The 16636-nt window shown below is 49.8% G+C and overlaps 1 protein-coding gene across 1 annotated transcript in view; it reads left to right on the top strand.

The window, feature by feature from the left end:
- LOC144608094 (protein-arginine deiminase type-2-like) overlaps positions 1 to 12554 on the top strand; it is a 43701-nt gene extending 31147 nt beyond the window's left edge. The window contains exons 7-13 of the mRNA XM_078425420.1: positions 780 to 908; positions 2281 to 2426; positions 7727 to 7830; positions 9211 to 9322; positions 9852 to 9959; positions 11134 to 11279; positions 12371 to 12554. Of these exons, the coding sequence (XP_078281546.1) occupies positions 780 to 908; positions 2281 to 2426; positions 7727 to 7830; positions 9211 to 9322; positions 9852 to 9959; positions 11134 to 11279; positions 12371 to 12554 (929 nt within the window). The remainder of the gene's footprint in view (positions 1 to 779; positions 909 to 2280; positions 2427 to 7726; positions 7831 to 9210; positions 9323 to 9851; positions 9960 to 11133; positions 11280 to 12370) is intronic.
- The last annotated feature ends 4082 nt before the right edge of the window (positions 12555 to 16636 follow it).

Here is a 16636-nt window from a genome sequence, read left to right as displayed (position 1 = left end):
GGATGACAACATGGATGATAAAGTTCACTCATTTGCAGGTAACAGGCGATGTTTATCACCATAGACGATGTCTTGGCAGTGTCAAGGTGTAGTTACACTGCCGCAAGTTGTGTCTTGATGGAAATATGTTGGTAGAGCACATCAGCTTGTGACATTTTTAAGTGTGGATATAAATATGAATACTTTATTGCCATTCGTTGCAAATTATTTGCTTGCATTCCCAAGGTATGCAAATAGTCATCCATAAACGGCGCTTAAAAAGTTACAAAGCACCAGGTTCTCCCCCCCATCCCCCTACAGTACAATGTAAGAGTTAAACAGATTCTGCAGCTAAGGTGGAGGTGTCTGTTAACAGCAACACATGGCAAACAAGGATGCTCACTTAGAAAAACAAATAGGTGCTTGGGAACATAACTGGAGGAACTTAGAGGAACCTGTAAATCATGAGGCCTTTGATCCACAGCTGCAAGGACAACAATATTAAGGTAAAATAATTTCTAATGAATAATAAGATAATACAATGTCATAGCCACAGAATAAAAAGACGTACCTTTAGAAAGTTGAGGAGGAATTTCTTTAGTCAGAAGGTGGTGAATCTGCAGAATTCATTGCCCCAGAAGGCTGTGGAGGCCAAGTTAATGGATATTTATAATGCGGAGGTTGACAGATTTTCACTCAAAGTTAAATGTTACTCAAACTAACAGGCTGGCTTGATGGGCTGAATGGCCTTATTCTGCTCCTAGAACTTATGAACAAATGTGAATACTTCTTTCTTTCAGACCTAGCTGACATGTCACGTGTCATCATAAGAACTGAAGGACCAAAAAGTATGCCAGCTGGGTACACACTGAATCTGCACATTTCACCTTCTGATAAAGAGAAAGTCCAACTCTTTCGGCATGATGTTGGTGAGTATGTTTGGTTGACATTCTCCCTGAGCAGAGACACAAGTTTAGTTTTGTAGTTTAGTTTGGAGAAACAGTGTGGAAACAGGCCCTTCTGCCCACTGAGTTCTCGCCAAACAGCGATCCCCGCACACTAACACTATCCTACAAACTAGGGACAATTTACTATTATACCAAGCCAATTAACCTACAAACCTGTACGTACTTGGAGTGTGGGAGGAAACCTAAGATCCCGGAGAAAACCAATGCAGCTTGCAGTGAGAATGTACTCTGTACAGACAGCACCCAGTCAGGATTGAACCCGGGTCTCTGGCGCTGTAAGGCAGCAACTCTACCGCTGCGCCACCGTGCTGCCCAAGTGTTGGAGTGTTGCCTACAGTTCTGATCACACCATTATAGGAAGGATGTGGAGGTTTTGGAGAGGATGCAGAGATTTACCCAATCCTGGATGCCTAGATTAGGGAGTATTAGCTACATTGAGAGGTTGGATAGACTGGGATTGTTTTGTCTGGAGCGCCAGAGGTTGCAAGCGGAGACCTGGTAGAAGTGTGTAAAATTAATGGTGTAGATGCTGGAATCTTGAGCCAATCACAAAGTGCTGGAGGAACTCAGCAGGTCAGGGAGCATCTGTGGAAGGAATGGAGATTAAAAGGGGGACTTTGAAGAAGGTTCCCGACCCGAAACATCACCTGTCCATTCCCTCCCCAGATGCTGCATGTCCTGCTGACTTCCTCCAGCACCTTGTGTTTTTCATCACGAGTAGTTGGATTTCAATAATTTCCTTGATTGCTTCTATCAAATTTCCAAATGTTAACATTCAAGTTGAGCAACTGACCTACTTTTTATATTTGCTTCTTTTTCTGGTCACTCTAGTTCTAATCGGCTATCACAAGGGCAATGCAGTGGTGCAGCGGGTAGGGCCGCTGCCTCACAGCGCCAGAGACCCTGGTTTGAATCTGCCCTTAGCTGTTTTCTATATGGAGTTTGCACGTTCTCTTTGTGACTGAGTGAATTTCCTCTGGTTGGTCCGATTTCTCCCGCATCCCAAAGTTGTGTGGATTTGTAAGTTAATTGGCCTCTGTAAATTGTCCCTAGTGTGTAGGATGTGGATTAGGAAGTGGGATAACGCAGAACTAATGTGAACAGGTGATTGGCGGTTGGCATGGAGTCAGTGGGCTGAAGGGCCTGTTTCCATACTGTATCTTTAAACAAAACTAAATCTTTCATTCAGGCTTCTCAGATTTATAAAAATCTTACACAAGAAAATCTTTTGAACTTCAAGTCTAAGTTGAAGTTCAATCCACTCTCTCAGTTTTGACTTTATTTGTATTTAAGATATCATTTGATTTACTTTCCTTTATTTTTTCATTTGCAGCAAAGATGACCTGTGTGTTGGGCAGAACCAAGGAATCAACTGTTATGGATTTTACCAAAGGCAGCAAAGAGATTAATTTCTCTGCTGAAGGGCTTGCGTTTCCTGATAATAAGAATGCTACTTTGGTGACCTTCAACCTCAGCGTGGTAGGAGAAATTGATAAATTTTGATCCAATTTAAAATGTGTCCGGTGAAAAATGTAATTGTGTGAAGAAGCGTCTATCTTCGGTGTAAACAAGCACCTGCAGTTCTTACACATAATTGGAAACAAGTTTTGAATCAATGTCGTATGTGGAGGTTTACTATACGATACGATACGATAGAAGTTTATTCATCCCAGGAGGAAATTGATCTGCCAACAGACATAAACACAAAAGAGTCATTAACACAAAACAGTGAATCCAGTGCAGACTGTTATTTTCTCGCTGCCTTGACTTGAAGGAAGCATGTGGCATGCTTTCCTTCGTAAGTTGGGGAATAGAATACAACAGTTTGAACATTATGTTGCAACTTTACACTTGGGATTAATGTCCATAATGCTTGCTTTCAGAGGTTGGGGCTTTGAGGATAAGAGTCAGGAAGTCATGCAGCTTTATAGGACTTTGGTTAAGCCACATTTGAATTATCGTGTGCAGTTCTGGTCACCCCATTATAAGAAGGATGTGGAGGTTTTGGAGAGGGTGCAAAGATGGTTTACCAGATGCCTAAATTAGGGGGTATTAGCTCCAAGACCTGAATTGTTTTCTCTGGAATGCCGAAGGTTGCGAGAAGACCTGGTAGAAGTACATAAAATTGTGAGAGGTATGGAGAGAGTAGACAGAACCTTTTCCCCAGCATTAAAAACTCACATACTAGAGGGCATAGCTTTAATCACAAAATGCTGGAGTAACTCAGCAGGTCAGGCAGCATCTCGGGAGAGAAGGAATGGGTGACGTTTCGGGTCGAGACCCTTCTTCAGACTGATGTCGGGGGCGGGACAAAGGAAGGATATAGGTGGAGACAGGAAGATAGAGGGAGATCTGGGAAGGAGGAGGGGAAGGGAGGGACAGAGGAGCTATCTGAAGTTGGAGAAGTCGACGTTCATACCACCGGGCTGCAAACTGCCCAGGCGAAATATGAGGTGCTGCTCCTCCAATTTCCGGCGGGCCTCACTATGGCACTGGAGGAGGCCCATGACAGAAAGGTCAGACTGGGAATGGGAGGGGGAGTTAAAGTGCTCGGCCACCGGGAGATCAGTTTTGTTAATGCGGACCGAGCGCAGGTGTTCAGCGAAGCGATCGCCGAGCCTGCGCTTGGTTTCGCCGATATAAATAAGTTGACATCTAGAGCAGCGGATGCAATAGATGAGGTTGGAGGAGGTGCAGGTGAACCTTTGTCTCACCTGGAAAGACTGTTTGGGTCCTTGGATGGAGTTGAGGGGGGAGGTAAAGGGACAGGTGTTGCATCTCGTGCGGTTGCAGGGTAAAGTGCCCGGGGTTGGGGTGGTTTGGGTAGGAAGGGACGAGTGGACCAGGGAGTTACGGAGGGAACGGTCTCTGCGGAACGCAGAGAGGGGAGGGGATGGGAAGATATGGCCAGTGGTGGGGTCCCGTTGTAGGTGACGGAAATGTTGGTGGATGATATGTTGGATCCGCTGGTTGGTGGGGTGGAAGGTGAGAACGAGGGGGATTCTGTCCTTATTGCAAGTGGGGGGAGGGGGAGCAAGAGCGGAGCTGCGGGATGTAGAAGAGACCCTAGTGAGAGCCTCATCTATAATGGAGGAGGGGAAGCCCCGTTTTCTGAAGAACGAGGACATCTCGGAAGCCCTAGTGTGAAACACCTCATCCCGGGCGCAGATGCGGGCGGCGTAGACGGAGGAATTGGGAGCAGGGGATAGACTTTTTGCAGGGGACCGGGTGGGAAGAAGTGTAGTCCAAATAGCTGTGCGAGTCAGTGGGTTTATAGTAAATGTCCGTCACTAGTCTGTCTCCTGTGATGGAGATGGTGAGGTCCAGAAACGGGAGGGAGATGTCAGAGATAGTCCAGGTATATTTAAGGGCAGGATGGAAATTGGAGGTGAAGTGTATGAAGTCAGTGAGTTCTGCATGGGTGCAAGAGGTAGCACCAATGCAGTCGTCGATGTAGCGGAGGTAGAGTTCGGGGATGGGGCCAGTGTACGTCTGGAACAGGGATTGTTCGACGTACCCGACAAAGAGGCAGGCGTAGCTAGGGCCCATGCGAGTGCCCATAGCTACGCCTCTGGTTTGGAGGAAGTGGGAGGAGTCAAAGGAGAAGTTGTTGATGGTAAGAACCAGCTCTGCTAGGCGGAGGAGAGTGTTGGTCGATGGGGATTGGCTGGTTCTACGGTCGAGGAAGAAACGGAGGGCTTCGAGACCATCCTTGTGGGGGATGGAAGTGTAGAGTGACTGGACATCCATGGTGAAAATGAGGGAGTGGGGGCCTGGGAACTGGAAGTTATCCAGGAGATGGAGAGCCGTCGCTGTACCCGACCCCCGGGACCAACAACAGGCTGCAGCTCCACCCGGCCCACGCACACCGCGCTGGGCCCACAGCCCCCACCAGGCAGAGCCCTTCAGCACTGCTGCGTCCTACTGCCCACCCTCTACTACAGGTAACTGCAGCAGGGGTTCCACTGGGTCTCCCACTTCCCCCTCCAGCCAGGTGACCCCCAGTACTCCCCACATCGGTCCTCATGCCCCCCTCTGCCCAGCTAACCCACCACCCCCCCACCATACATCCCCTCCACCTGCCCCCCTGCCTCCATCCGACCCCAACCCCCACCATTGCCGGGTGTTCACCACCCCCCCTGACCTCCCCCTTTCAGACACCGAACGGTCGGTCCTCAGCAGAGGCCTTACCTTTGTTCCCCTCCGCCCCCACATCAACGAGTTCCGCGTCCGCCATGACGTGGAGCTCTTCTTCCGCCGCCTCCGCCTCCGAGCCTTTTACCATGGTAAGGAGTCCCGACCCCCCACTGATGACCCCTTCTCCCGTCTCCAATGGACCCCCTCCTCTTGGACCCCCCCTTGTGGCCAACTACCCTCACTAGAACTTTTTATCTCAAACTGCCGGCGTGACATCAGCCGCCTCAAATTTTCCACCCCCCTGACTAACTCCAACCTCTCCCCTCGTGAACGTGCAGCCCTCAACTCACTCCGCAACAACCCGGACTTAATCATTAAACCCGCTGACAAGGGAGGGGCTGTGGTAGTCTGGCGTGCTGACCTCTACCGGACCGAGGCCAGACGACAACTATCAGACACCTCTTCCTACCTATCCCTGGACCATGACCCCACCGATAAACACCAGACCTTTATCAGCAGCACCATCACTGACCTCATCATCTCCGGCGATCTACCCCCCAGTGCCTCCAATCTCATAGTTCCCCAGCCCCGCACGGCCCGATTCTACCTCCTACCCAAAATCCACAAACACAACTGTCCCGGCAGACCCACTGTCTCTGCCTGCTCATGCCCCACCGAACTTATCTCTACCTACCTCGACTCCATCCTATCCCCCCTGGTTAAATCCCTCCCCACCTACGTCCAAGACACCTCACACGCCCTCCATCTCCTGGATAACTTCCAGTTCCCAGGCCCCCACTCCCTCATCTTCACCATGGATGTCCAGTCACTCCACACTTCCATCCCCCACAAGGATGGTCTCGAAGCCCTCCGTTTCTTCCTCGACCGTAGAACCAGCCAATCCCCATCGACCAACACTCTCCTCCGCCTAGCAGAGCTGGTTCTTACCCTCAACAACTTCTCCTTTGACTCCTCCCACTTCCTCCAAACCAGAGGCGTAGCTATGGGCACTCGCATGGGCCCTAGCTACGCCTGCCTCTTTGTCGGGTACGTCGAACAATCCCTGTTCCAAACGTACACTGGCCCCATCCCCGAACTCTACCTCCGCTACATCGATGACTGCATTGGTGCTACCTCTTGCACCCGTGCAGAACTCACTGACTTCATACACTTCTCCTCCAATTTCCATCCTGCCCTTAAATATACCTGGACTATCTCTGACATCTCCCTCCCGTTTCTGGACCTCACCATCTCCATTACAGGAGACAGACTAGTGACGGACATTTACTACAAACCCACCGACTCGCACAGCTATCTGGACTACACTTCTTCCCACCCGGTCCCCTGCAAAAAGTCTATCCCCTACTCCCAATTCCTCCGTCTACACCGCATCTGCGCCCGGGATAAGGTGTTTCACACTAGGGCTTCCGAGATGTCCTCGTTCTTCAGAAAACGGGGCTTCCCCTCCTCCATTATAGATGAGGCTCTCACTAGGGTCTCTTCTACATCCCGCAGCTCCGCTCTTGCTCCCCCTCCCCCCACTCGCAACAAGGACAGAATCCCCCTCGTTCTCACCTTCCACCCCACCAGCCAACGGATCCAACATATCATCCACCAACATTTCCGTTACCTACAACGGGACCCCACCTCTGGCCATATCTTCCCATCCCCTCCCCTCTCTGCATTCCGCAGAGACCGTTCCCTCCGTAACTCCCTGGTCCACTCGTCCCTTCCTACCCAAACCACCCCAACCCCGGGCACTTTCCCCTGCAACCGCACGAGATGCAACAACTGTCCCTTTACCTCCCCCCTCAACTCCATCCAAGGACCCAAACAGTCTTTCCAGGTGAGACAAAGGTTCACCTGCACCTCCTCCAACCTCATCTATTGCATCCGCTGCTCTAGATATCAACTTATTTATATCGGCGAAACCAAGCGCAGGCTCGGCGATTGCTTCGCTGAACACCTGCGCTCGGTCCGCATTAACAAAACTGATCTCCCGGTGGCCGAGCACTTTAACTCCCCCTCCCATTCCCAGTCTGACCTTTCTGTCATGGGCCCCCTCCAGTGCCATAGTGAGGCCCGCCGGAAATTGGAGGATCAGCACCTCATATTTCGCCTGGGCAGTTTGCAGCCCGGTGGTATGAACGTCGACTTCTCCAACTTCAGATAGCTCCTCTGTCCCTCCCTTCCCCTCCTCCTTCCCAGATCTCCCTCTATCTTCCTGTCTCCACCTATATCCTTCCTTTGTCCCGTCCCAGTGACATCAGTCTGAAGAAGGGTCTCGACCCGAAACGTCACCCATTCCTTCTCTCCCGAGATGCTGCCTGACCTGCTGAGTTACTCCAGCATTTTGTGAATAAATCGATTTGTACCAGCATCTGCAGTTATTTTCTTATACGGGCATAGCTTTAAGTTGAGAGAGGCAACATTTAAAGGAGATGTGTGGGGCGAGTTTTTATTTTGCACAGAGGGTGGCAAGGTCCTGGAACCACTGGGGAGGTGAGGCAGATACGATTGTGGCATTTGTAAAGCTTTTGGAAGGGACATGGACAGAAAAAAGCAACAGGAATTACATGGAAATTGAAATCTCAATAAAGATACATTTCATTCAGCACATCACATTACTTCTTTCATTTCAGGTTCACCAAGAGCTTCCTATTTTCGCTGATCAAGTTGTATTTCATTTTGCTCCATGGATTATGACTCCTAATACTCAGGCTCCCGAGGAGGTGTTTGTTTGTAGGTAAGGGGATATCGTTTAAAGTATGAACTGATTTTCCAAGCACTGCACCAACATCGCCACAATATTTCTTTTAGTTTATTCAGAAGTTCATGATCAGCGCAGAATTAGGCCATTCGGCCCATCAAGTCTACTCTGCCATTCAATCATGGCTGATCTATCTCTCCCTCCTCATCCCATTCTCCTGCCTCCCCCCCCCCCCCCCCATAACCCCTGACACCCGTACTAATCAAGAATCTATCTCTGCCTTAAAAATACCCATTGACGGCCTCCACAGCCTTCTGTGACATAGAATTCCGCAGATTCACCACCCACTGACTAAAGAAATTCCTACACATCTCCTTCCTGAAGGAACATCCTTTTATTCTGTGGCTGAGGTTGGAGATACAGCATGGAAACAGGTCTTTCGGCCCACTGTGTCCCACGATCAGTGATCCCCGCACACTAACATTATCCTACACACACTAGAGACAAATTACAATTTTACCAAGCCACATAGCCGACAAACCTGCACATCTTTGGAGAGTGGGAGGAAACCGGAACACCCGGAGAAAAAGGGAGAGCGTATAAACTCCGTACAAACAGCAACCGTAGTCAGGATCAAAGCCGGTTCTCTGGCCCTGTAAACAGCAACCCTACGGCTGCGCCAGAGAAATATAGAGTGATGTAGAATAAATGAGTGAGATGGAGTTGTTTGAGAATTTGTGGCCACAGGTTGATAGACATTGGTAGCTGGAGAGCTGAACATTTAAATAATCTATGTTTAGCCGTCACTATAAGGCTTCAGAAAGGTTACAAACTCTTTTCTGAATAAAAAGCTGGAGTGCAATTTTTCACCAGCTTAGTTTAATTTAGTTTTGAAATACGGCACGATTGAATCCGTGCCGTCCAGCAACCCCCATACACTAACACTATCCTACACACACTAGGGACTCTACTGCTGCGCCACCGTGCCACCCTTGATCGGATCTGTTCTGAAGTATTGTGGTCTTTTTGAGCACCTCATCTAAACATAGAACAGTGCAGTGCTGTACAGGAACTGGTCCTTCAGCCCACAAAACTTCCCATAACCTGAGATATTGGGTTTGCATTGAATGGCTATCCACTCCACAGATCTACAGACCCTCTTCCCTGACTCTCAGACAAAAGAAGGGTCTCGACCCGAAACGTCACCCATTCCTTCCCCGCTGAGTTACTCCAGCATTTTGTCTCTCTTCAGCCTTTGAATAATCAGGATGATACTTTGATTGGAAAGGTTAACACATGAACTGGTTGCAATGAAATGGTTTCTATTCCCTTGTTTCCACTTTAGCATGGTTGGTTTCAGGGTAACCTAATTTGGCAGTTCCCCTCTACAGAATCTCTTTTGCCCCCCTCTCTTAGCGTGACCGACAATAAGAAGTTCCTGATAGAATTCAAGAAGTTTGTGAACAAAGCACATTGCAAGTTAACAATCTGCCCAGAAGACGTGAATTTAGATGATGTCTGGATGCAGGTAAAACAATGATTTTCAGTCTATACAATAAGCAGCACCCACAAAGTGACTGCAATCCTCATCTGTACAAGGCAATGCATAATTAAGCTTTCCATTTCAATTATGCTTTCAATACAAGCTAAATTAGCTTTCAATTTAGTAATGAAAGAGCCATCATTAGGCGAGTAAATGTATATTCTCCCAATGACCTTGTGGGCTTTCGCCGGGTGCTCCGGTTTCCTCCCACATTCCAAAGACGTACAGATTTGTAGATTAATTGACTTTAGTAAAGATTGTAAATTGTCCCGAGTGTGTGGGATTGTGCACACACTCCATTCTCCAGATGTCGGTGGCATCTGTCCAAGTGTGCCCTGTCTCTTTACCCACTAACTTGTGTGACACATTCATCCTTCACTCCATCAGTGGAATCTATCTTTGTTGCCTGCACATGGAGTGTCACTGTTAGGCTTCCCTTTCACTGCGCGTTGTGTTATTCTGCTTCACCTTTCTGTGGAATAGTCATGCTGAATGTATTCTCTCTCTCTCTCAGGATGAAATCGAGTTTGGTTACACAGATGCTCCACACAAGTTCATGAATATAGTGCTGGATTCTCCTCGAAATAGGGGCCTTAAGAATTTTGCCTACAATTTTCTCTTGGTAAGGGATAATATTTCTGTGACTTGCCAATTTATTACTTCAATATGCTCACTCTCCGAAAGTACTAATTTTTGTTGGAATTATGCATGATACTTCAATTTCATTTGTCTGCTTTAGTACCTGATTCAGACTGTAAAGAGAATTCAGTTCCTTGCATGAGCTTTGTTTAGATCCAAAACCAGAGTTTAGTTTAGTTTAGAGATACAGCGCGGAAACAGGCCCTACATCCCTCCGAGTCCGCACCAACCTGCGATCGGCCGCTCACTAACACTATCCTATACACACCAGGCACAATTTTTAAAAACAATTTTACCAAGCCAATTAAGCTACTGTGTGTCTTTGGAGTGTGGGAGGAAACCAGAGCACCCGGAGAGAACCCACGCAGGTCACGTGGAGAACGTACAAACCCAGTACAGACAGCGCCCGTAATCAGGATCGAACCCGGATCTCTGGAGCTGTAAAGCGACTTTACCGCTGCGCCACCGTGCCACCCTAATGGATATGGATGAAGTTGCTGAAGATCATGGGATTCGATCCTGACTACGGGTGCTGACTGTGTGGAGTTTGTACATTCTCCCCATGACCTGCGTGGGCTTTCTCCGAGATCTTTGGTTTTCTCCCACACTACAGAGGTTTGTAGGTTAATTGGCTTGGTACAAATGTAAATTGTCCCTAGTGTGTGTAGGATAGTGTTAATATGCGGGAATTGCTGCTGGGTGTGTTCACGGTGGGCCGAAGTGCTTGTTTCTGCGCTATATAACTTTTAATAATTTTCTTTTCTTCATATTCCATATTTTATAACAGAAGTAGAGCATGTAAATGAAAAACATTGTTTTCAAAATGCCCATGATTTGTCAGCCAGGTACTAACAGCCATTTAGTTCTGGTAGCCCTATTGATGGTCTGTGCAGGCATGCAAAGTCCAGGTCCTGTGGTCAGGATCGAACCCAGGACTCTGGAAGCATGAGGCAACAGCTCTACCAGCTGTGCCACCATGCCATCTGCAAAACGGCTATACACAAACATCAGCCAATGTTTGGGCTCTTAATTATGTTAGCACCGAGGCAAAAGTTAAGGGAATTTTTTTTATTTCTCTGCTTGACGTACACTGCACCTCATCAAAAGCTAACATCTACAAATATTTGACATTGCTGCCTTTATTGTATAATTGTCAGGGCCCAGATTTTGGACGTATCGACCTGACAAGTAACACTCACAGCTCTCTGAACTCCTTTGGAAATCTGGAGGTCAGCCCTCCTGTGACAGTGAATGGCAAGGAATATCCGCTGGGCAGGATTGTCATCGGAAGCCACCTACCCATGTAATGTTACTGCATCTGTTTTGCTGGGAGGCGGAGGTGAAGTCTTCTTGCTTCATCTCTCCAGAAACCTTTCTCAGGTGTTAACTGTCTGCTTAGAGCTTTACTCTAATTACTAAATTACAATAATCTTTCAAAAGTACAGCGGGGCGCCACGGCGGCGCAGCAGGTAGAGCTACTGCCTCACAGCACCAGAGACCTAGGTTCTATCATAGGATCAATAGTGATAGGAGCAGAAATAGGTCTTTCAGCCCATCAAGTCTACTCCACCATTCAATCATGGCTGATTTATCTTTCCGCTCTCAACCCCATTTTCCTGCCTTCTCCCCATAACCTCTGACGCCCGAACTAATTGAGAATCTATCTATCTCTGCCTTAAATATATCCACTGACGTGGCCTCCACAGCCTTCTGTGGCAAAGAATTCTGCAGATTCACCACCCTCTGACTATAGAAATTCCTCATCTCCTTCCGAAAATAACATCATTTATTTCTGAGGCTCTAGTCCTAGACTCTCCCACTAATGGAATCATCCTCTCCACATCCGCTCTAGCCGCGCCTTTCACTATTCTGTACGTTTCAATGAGGTCCCCCCTCATTCTTCTAAACTCCAGCGAGTACAGGCCCAGTGCCGACAAACACTCATCATTTGTTAACCTACTCATTCCTGGGATCATTCTTGTAAACCTCCTCTGGACCCTCTCTGGAGCCAGCACATCCTCAGATATGGTGCCCAAAATTGCTCACAATATTCCAAATGCAGCCTTACCAGCGCCTTATAAAGCTTCAGCCTACTGGTGCTGTCTAAATCCTGCCTACGGATGCTGTCTGTATGGAGTTTGTATGTTCTCCCTGTGACCTGTATGGGTAGTCTCCGGATGCTCATTTTTTCTCCCACGCTCCAAAGACGTGCGGATTTGTCGGTTAATTGGTGTTGGTAAAAATTGTAAATTGTGCCTAGTAAGTAGGATGGTGCTTGTTTGCGGGGTGATCGCTGGTTGGCGTGGACTCGTGGCTGTGTTTCTACACTAAACTAAATTTGTGACCTTAAAGGCAGAAGGAAGTGGAATTTACATTTTTAAACTTATTTTCCAGCCACCCCGATGGGAGAAAGATGGCAAAGGTCATCAAGGACCTTTTGATGGCTCAGTCTGTGCAGTCTCCTATAATACTATACTCAGACTGGTTGACTGTTGGTCATGTCGATGAGTTCATGTCCTTTGTTCCAGCTCCCGACAGAAAGGTAATCAATATAATTCTACTACAACTTCAACACTAACTTCCACCCTGCCCTCAAATTCACCTGGACCATCTCCGACACCTCGCTCCCCTTTCCTGATCGCATCATCTCCATCACAGGGGATAGACTATTGACTGATGTCTACTAGAAACCCACCAACTCAACAGATATCTGGGCAACACCCCATTTCCCAATCTCATCTACTGCATCTGGCGTTCCCAAAGTGGCCTCCTCTACATTGGCGAGACCGTGTGCAGACTTGGCGACCGTTTCGCCAAACATTTACACTCTGTCCACTGGATCTCCCTGTGGCTAACCATTTTAACACCTCTTCCCATTGATATTCCATCCTCTGGCTTCACAATTCTTACCTCTTCTATCCTTATCTTACACCTTTTGTCTTTTGATCTCTGGCTTTTGTCCAACCATCTCCCTATCAACACCCACCTCCCTCAATCTTTGTCCACCTATTACTTGCTGGTCTTTATTTCCCCTCCCCACAATCAAGAACAGCAATAATTCCACATGCCCACATTTGGCCCATCTATCTTCTATCTATCTATCTATCTATTCTATATAATACTAAAACTCTGCGGTCCAACATTCCGTATGTATGTATGTATATGTGTATGTACGGAAGATTCCGAAGAGTTTCTGTCCATATAACTTACAAACCCTACTCCTCCCTGACGGTACACCAAAGCGCTACGATTTTTGTACCGCCATATTCACCATTAACATGGGCAACTATTGTAAGTACTTTCGTTCAAATTGAAGCTACCTTTTTAAAGCTAGAGAGATATTAAAGTTTAAATTTTCATTTCTAACCCTTTTCTTGAAGGGGCTTCAGCGCGTGATGTCACAATGGCACCCGTGCACCAATGAGAGATCAGCTCGGTTTTAAATTTACATCTTCAGCTTGTGACGTCACAATGCTTGTGTGAGATTGTTGCAACATTGTTGCGAAAGGCAACTGCCAGTTTTTTAAAGTTGTGCAAGTCACTTAACATACACAGATCAGCATGGGGCCCCTATTCCCTCTCTCCCCCCCTTCCCCCCTCAACCCCTTCCTCCCCACTCCTTCCCACCTCCATCCCCACTCCCTCCCCCCCTATTCCCTCCCTCCCCCCTTCCCCCTCAACCCCTTCCTCCCCACTCCTTCCCACCTCCATCCCCACTCCCTCCCCCCCTCCTCCCCAACTCCCTCCCCACCTCCCTCACCCCTCCTCCCCTAACTCCTCCCTCCCTCCCCCTTCCCTCCCTCCCCTCCTCCCGGTTACAATGGAAACCCTACGAGGACGGGCCCAACGGGGAAAGAGGGGTACTGGGAAAAGGGGAGGTCCCCCTCCCTCCCTCCCCTCTCCCTCCCCCCCTTCCCTCCTCCCTTCCCCCCTCCCCTCCCCCCTCCCATCCCCCCCTCTCCCCCCTCCCTCCCCCTAACCCCCTCCCTCCCCCTCTCCCTCCCCCCTCCCCTCCCCCTCCCTCCCCCTTCCCTCCCCCAACCCTCCCCCTTTCTTCCCCTCCCGGTTACAATGGAAACCCTACGAGGACGGGCCCAACGGGCCCACTCGGTCTAGTATAATACTAAAACTCTGCGGTCCAACATTCCGTATGTATATACGGAAGATTCCGTATGTATATACGGAAGATTCCGAAGATTTCTGTCCATAACTTACAAACCCTGCTCCTCCCAGACGGTACACCAAAGCGCTACGATTTTTGTACCGCCGTATTCACCATTGACGTGGGCAACTGTTGTAAGTACTTTCGTTCAAATTGAAGCTACCTTTTTAAAGCTAGAGAGATATTAAAGTTTAAATTTTCATTTCTAACACTTTTCTTGAAGGGTCCAAACCCTACTCCTCCCAGACGGTACACCAAAGCGCTACGATTTTTGTACCGCCGTATTCACCATTAACATGGGCAACTATTGTAAGTACTTTCGTTCAAATTGAAGCTACCTTTTTAAAGCTAGAGAGATATTAAAGTATAAATTTTCATTTCTAACCCTTTTCTTGAAGGGGCTTCAGTGCGTGATGTCACAATGGCACCCGTGCACCAATGAGAGATCAGCTCGGTTTTAAATTTACATCTTCAGCTTGTGACGTCACAATGCTTGTGTGAGATTGTTGCAACATTGTTGCGAAAAGCAACTGCCAGTTTTTTAAAGTTGTGCAAGTCACTTAACATACACAGATCAGCATGGGGCCCCTATTCCCTCGCTCCCCCCCTTCCCCCCTCAACCCCTTCCTCCCCACTCCTTCCCACCTCCATCCCCACTCCCTCCCCCCCTCCTCCCCAACTCCCTCCCCACCTCCCTCACCCCTCCTCCCCTAACTCCCCCCCCTCCCTCCTTCCCTCCATCCTCCCCCCCTCCCTCCACCCTTCCATCCCTCTCCCCCTACCCCCTCCTTCCACCCTCCCTCCCCCCCTTCTGGTTACAAAGGAAACCCTACGGGGACGGGCCCAACGGGGAAAGAGGGGTACTGGGAAAAGGGGAGGTCCCCCTCCCTCCCCTCCCCTCCCCCCTCCCCCTCCCCCCTAACCCTCTCCCTCCCCCTTCCCCCCTCCCCTCCTCCCTCCACACCTCCCTCCTCCCTCCCTCCCCTCCTCCCGGTTACAATGGAAACCCTACGAGGACGGGCCCAACGGGGAAAGAGGGGTACTGGGAAAAGGGGAGGTCCCCCTCCCTCCCCCTTACACGCTCCCTCCCTCCCCCTCCCCCTCTCCCTCCCCCCTCCCCTCCCCCCTCCCTCCCCCTCCCCTCCTCCCTCCACACCTCCCTCCTCCCTCCCCCCTACCCCCCTCCCTCCCCTCTCCCTCCTCCCCCTTCCCCCTCCCTCCCCCTCCCCTCCTCCCTCCCCCTCCCCTCCTCCCTCCACACCTCCCTCCTCCCTCCCTCCCCCTTCCCTACCTCCCCTCCTCCCGGTTACAATGGAAACCCTACGACGACGGGCCCAACGGGGAAAGAGGGGTACTGGGAAAACGGGTGGTCCCCCTCCCTCCCCCCTTCCCCCTCCCTACCCCCTCCCTCCCCTCTCCCTCCCCCTTGCCCCTTCCCCCCTCCCCCTCCCCTCCCCCCTCCACACCTCCCTCCTCCCTTCCCTCCCCCCCACTCCCCTCCCGGTTACAATGGAAACCTTACGAGGACGGGCACAACGGGGAAAGAGGGGTACTGGGAAAAGGGGAGGTCCCCCTCCCTCCCCCTTCCACCCTCACCCCTTCCCCCCACCCCTCCCCCCTCCCTCCACCTCCCCCCCTTCCCCCCTCCCCCTCCCTCCCCCTCCCCTCCTCCCTCCACACCTCCCTCTTCCCTCCCTCCCCCCTCCCTCCCTGCCTCATGGTTACAATGGAAACCCTACGAGGACGGGCCCAACGGGGAAAGGGGTGTGCTGGGGAAAGGGGGGGGGAGAGTAAGAGTGTATCTGGGGGAGAGAGAATGGGGGGGTCTGAGAATGGGGACTGGGGAGGGGGACAACAGGGGGCTTGGTGGTTTGGGAAAGAAGAGTACTGGGAAAAGGGGAGGTACCCCTCCCTCCCCACTCTCCTCCCTCCCTCATCCCTCCCTCCCTCCCGTCCCAGCAGCGCTGACCGCCGGGAGGTGTAGTCGCCGTCGCCTCTCCCGCTGTTTGATTTCATTTATAACAAAGACATTTATTTAAAATGAGGAATGTGATTTTCATTAAGTTTGATTTTATTTATTTTAAAAAAGCTGATGCTCTATAGATAAGTTTATTTCCTTTTCAACAAAGAACGCTGTTTATTTTAAAGTAAAATAGACCCTCCCCCCACCCCCCTCCCTCCCCTCTCCCTCCCCATCCCCCTCCCCTCCTTCCCCCTCCCCTCCCCCCTCCACTCCACCCTCCCCTCCCCCCCTCCCTCCCACTTCCCTCCCTCCCATCCTCCCGGTTACAATGGAAACCCTACGAGGACGGGCCCAACGGGCCCACTCGGTCTAGTCTATATACTACTAAAACTCTGCGGTCCAACATTCCGTATGTATGTATGTATATGTACGGAAGATTCCGAAGAATTTCTGTCCATAACTTACAAACCCTACTCCTCCCTGAAGTTACACCAAAGCGCTACGATTTTTGTACCGCCATATTCACCATTAACGT

Source organism: Rhinoraja longicauda, chromosome 30, assembly GCF_053455715.1.
Source record: "Rhinoraja longicauda isolate Sanriku21f chromosome 30, sRhiLon1.1, whole genome shotgun sequence".
In the NCBI taxonomy this organism is placed as follows: Eukaryota; Metazoa; Chordata; class Chondrichthyes; order Rajiformes; family Arhynchobatidae; genus Rhinoraja; species Rhinoraja longicauda.
The sequence above is the reverse complement of the archived record's forward strand: the minus strand, read 5'-3'. Positions and strand labels throughout refer to the sequence as shown.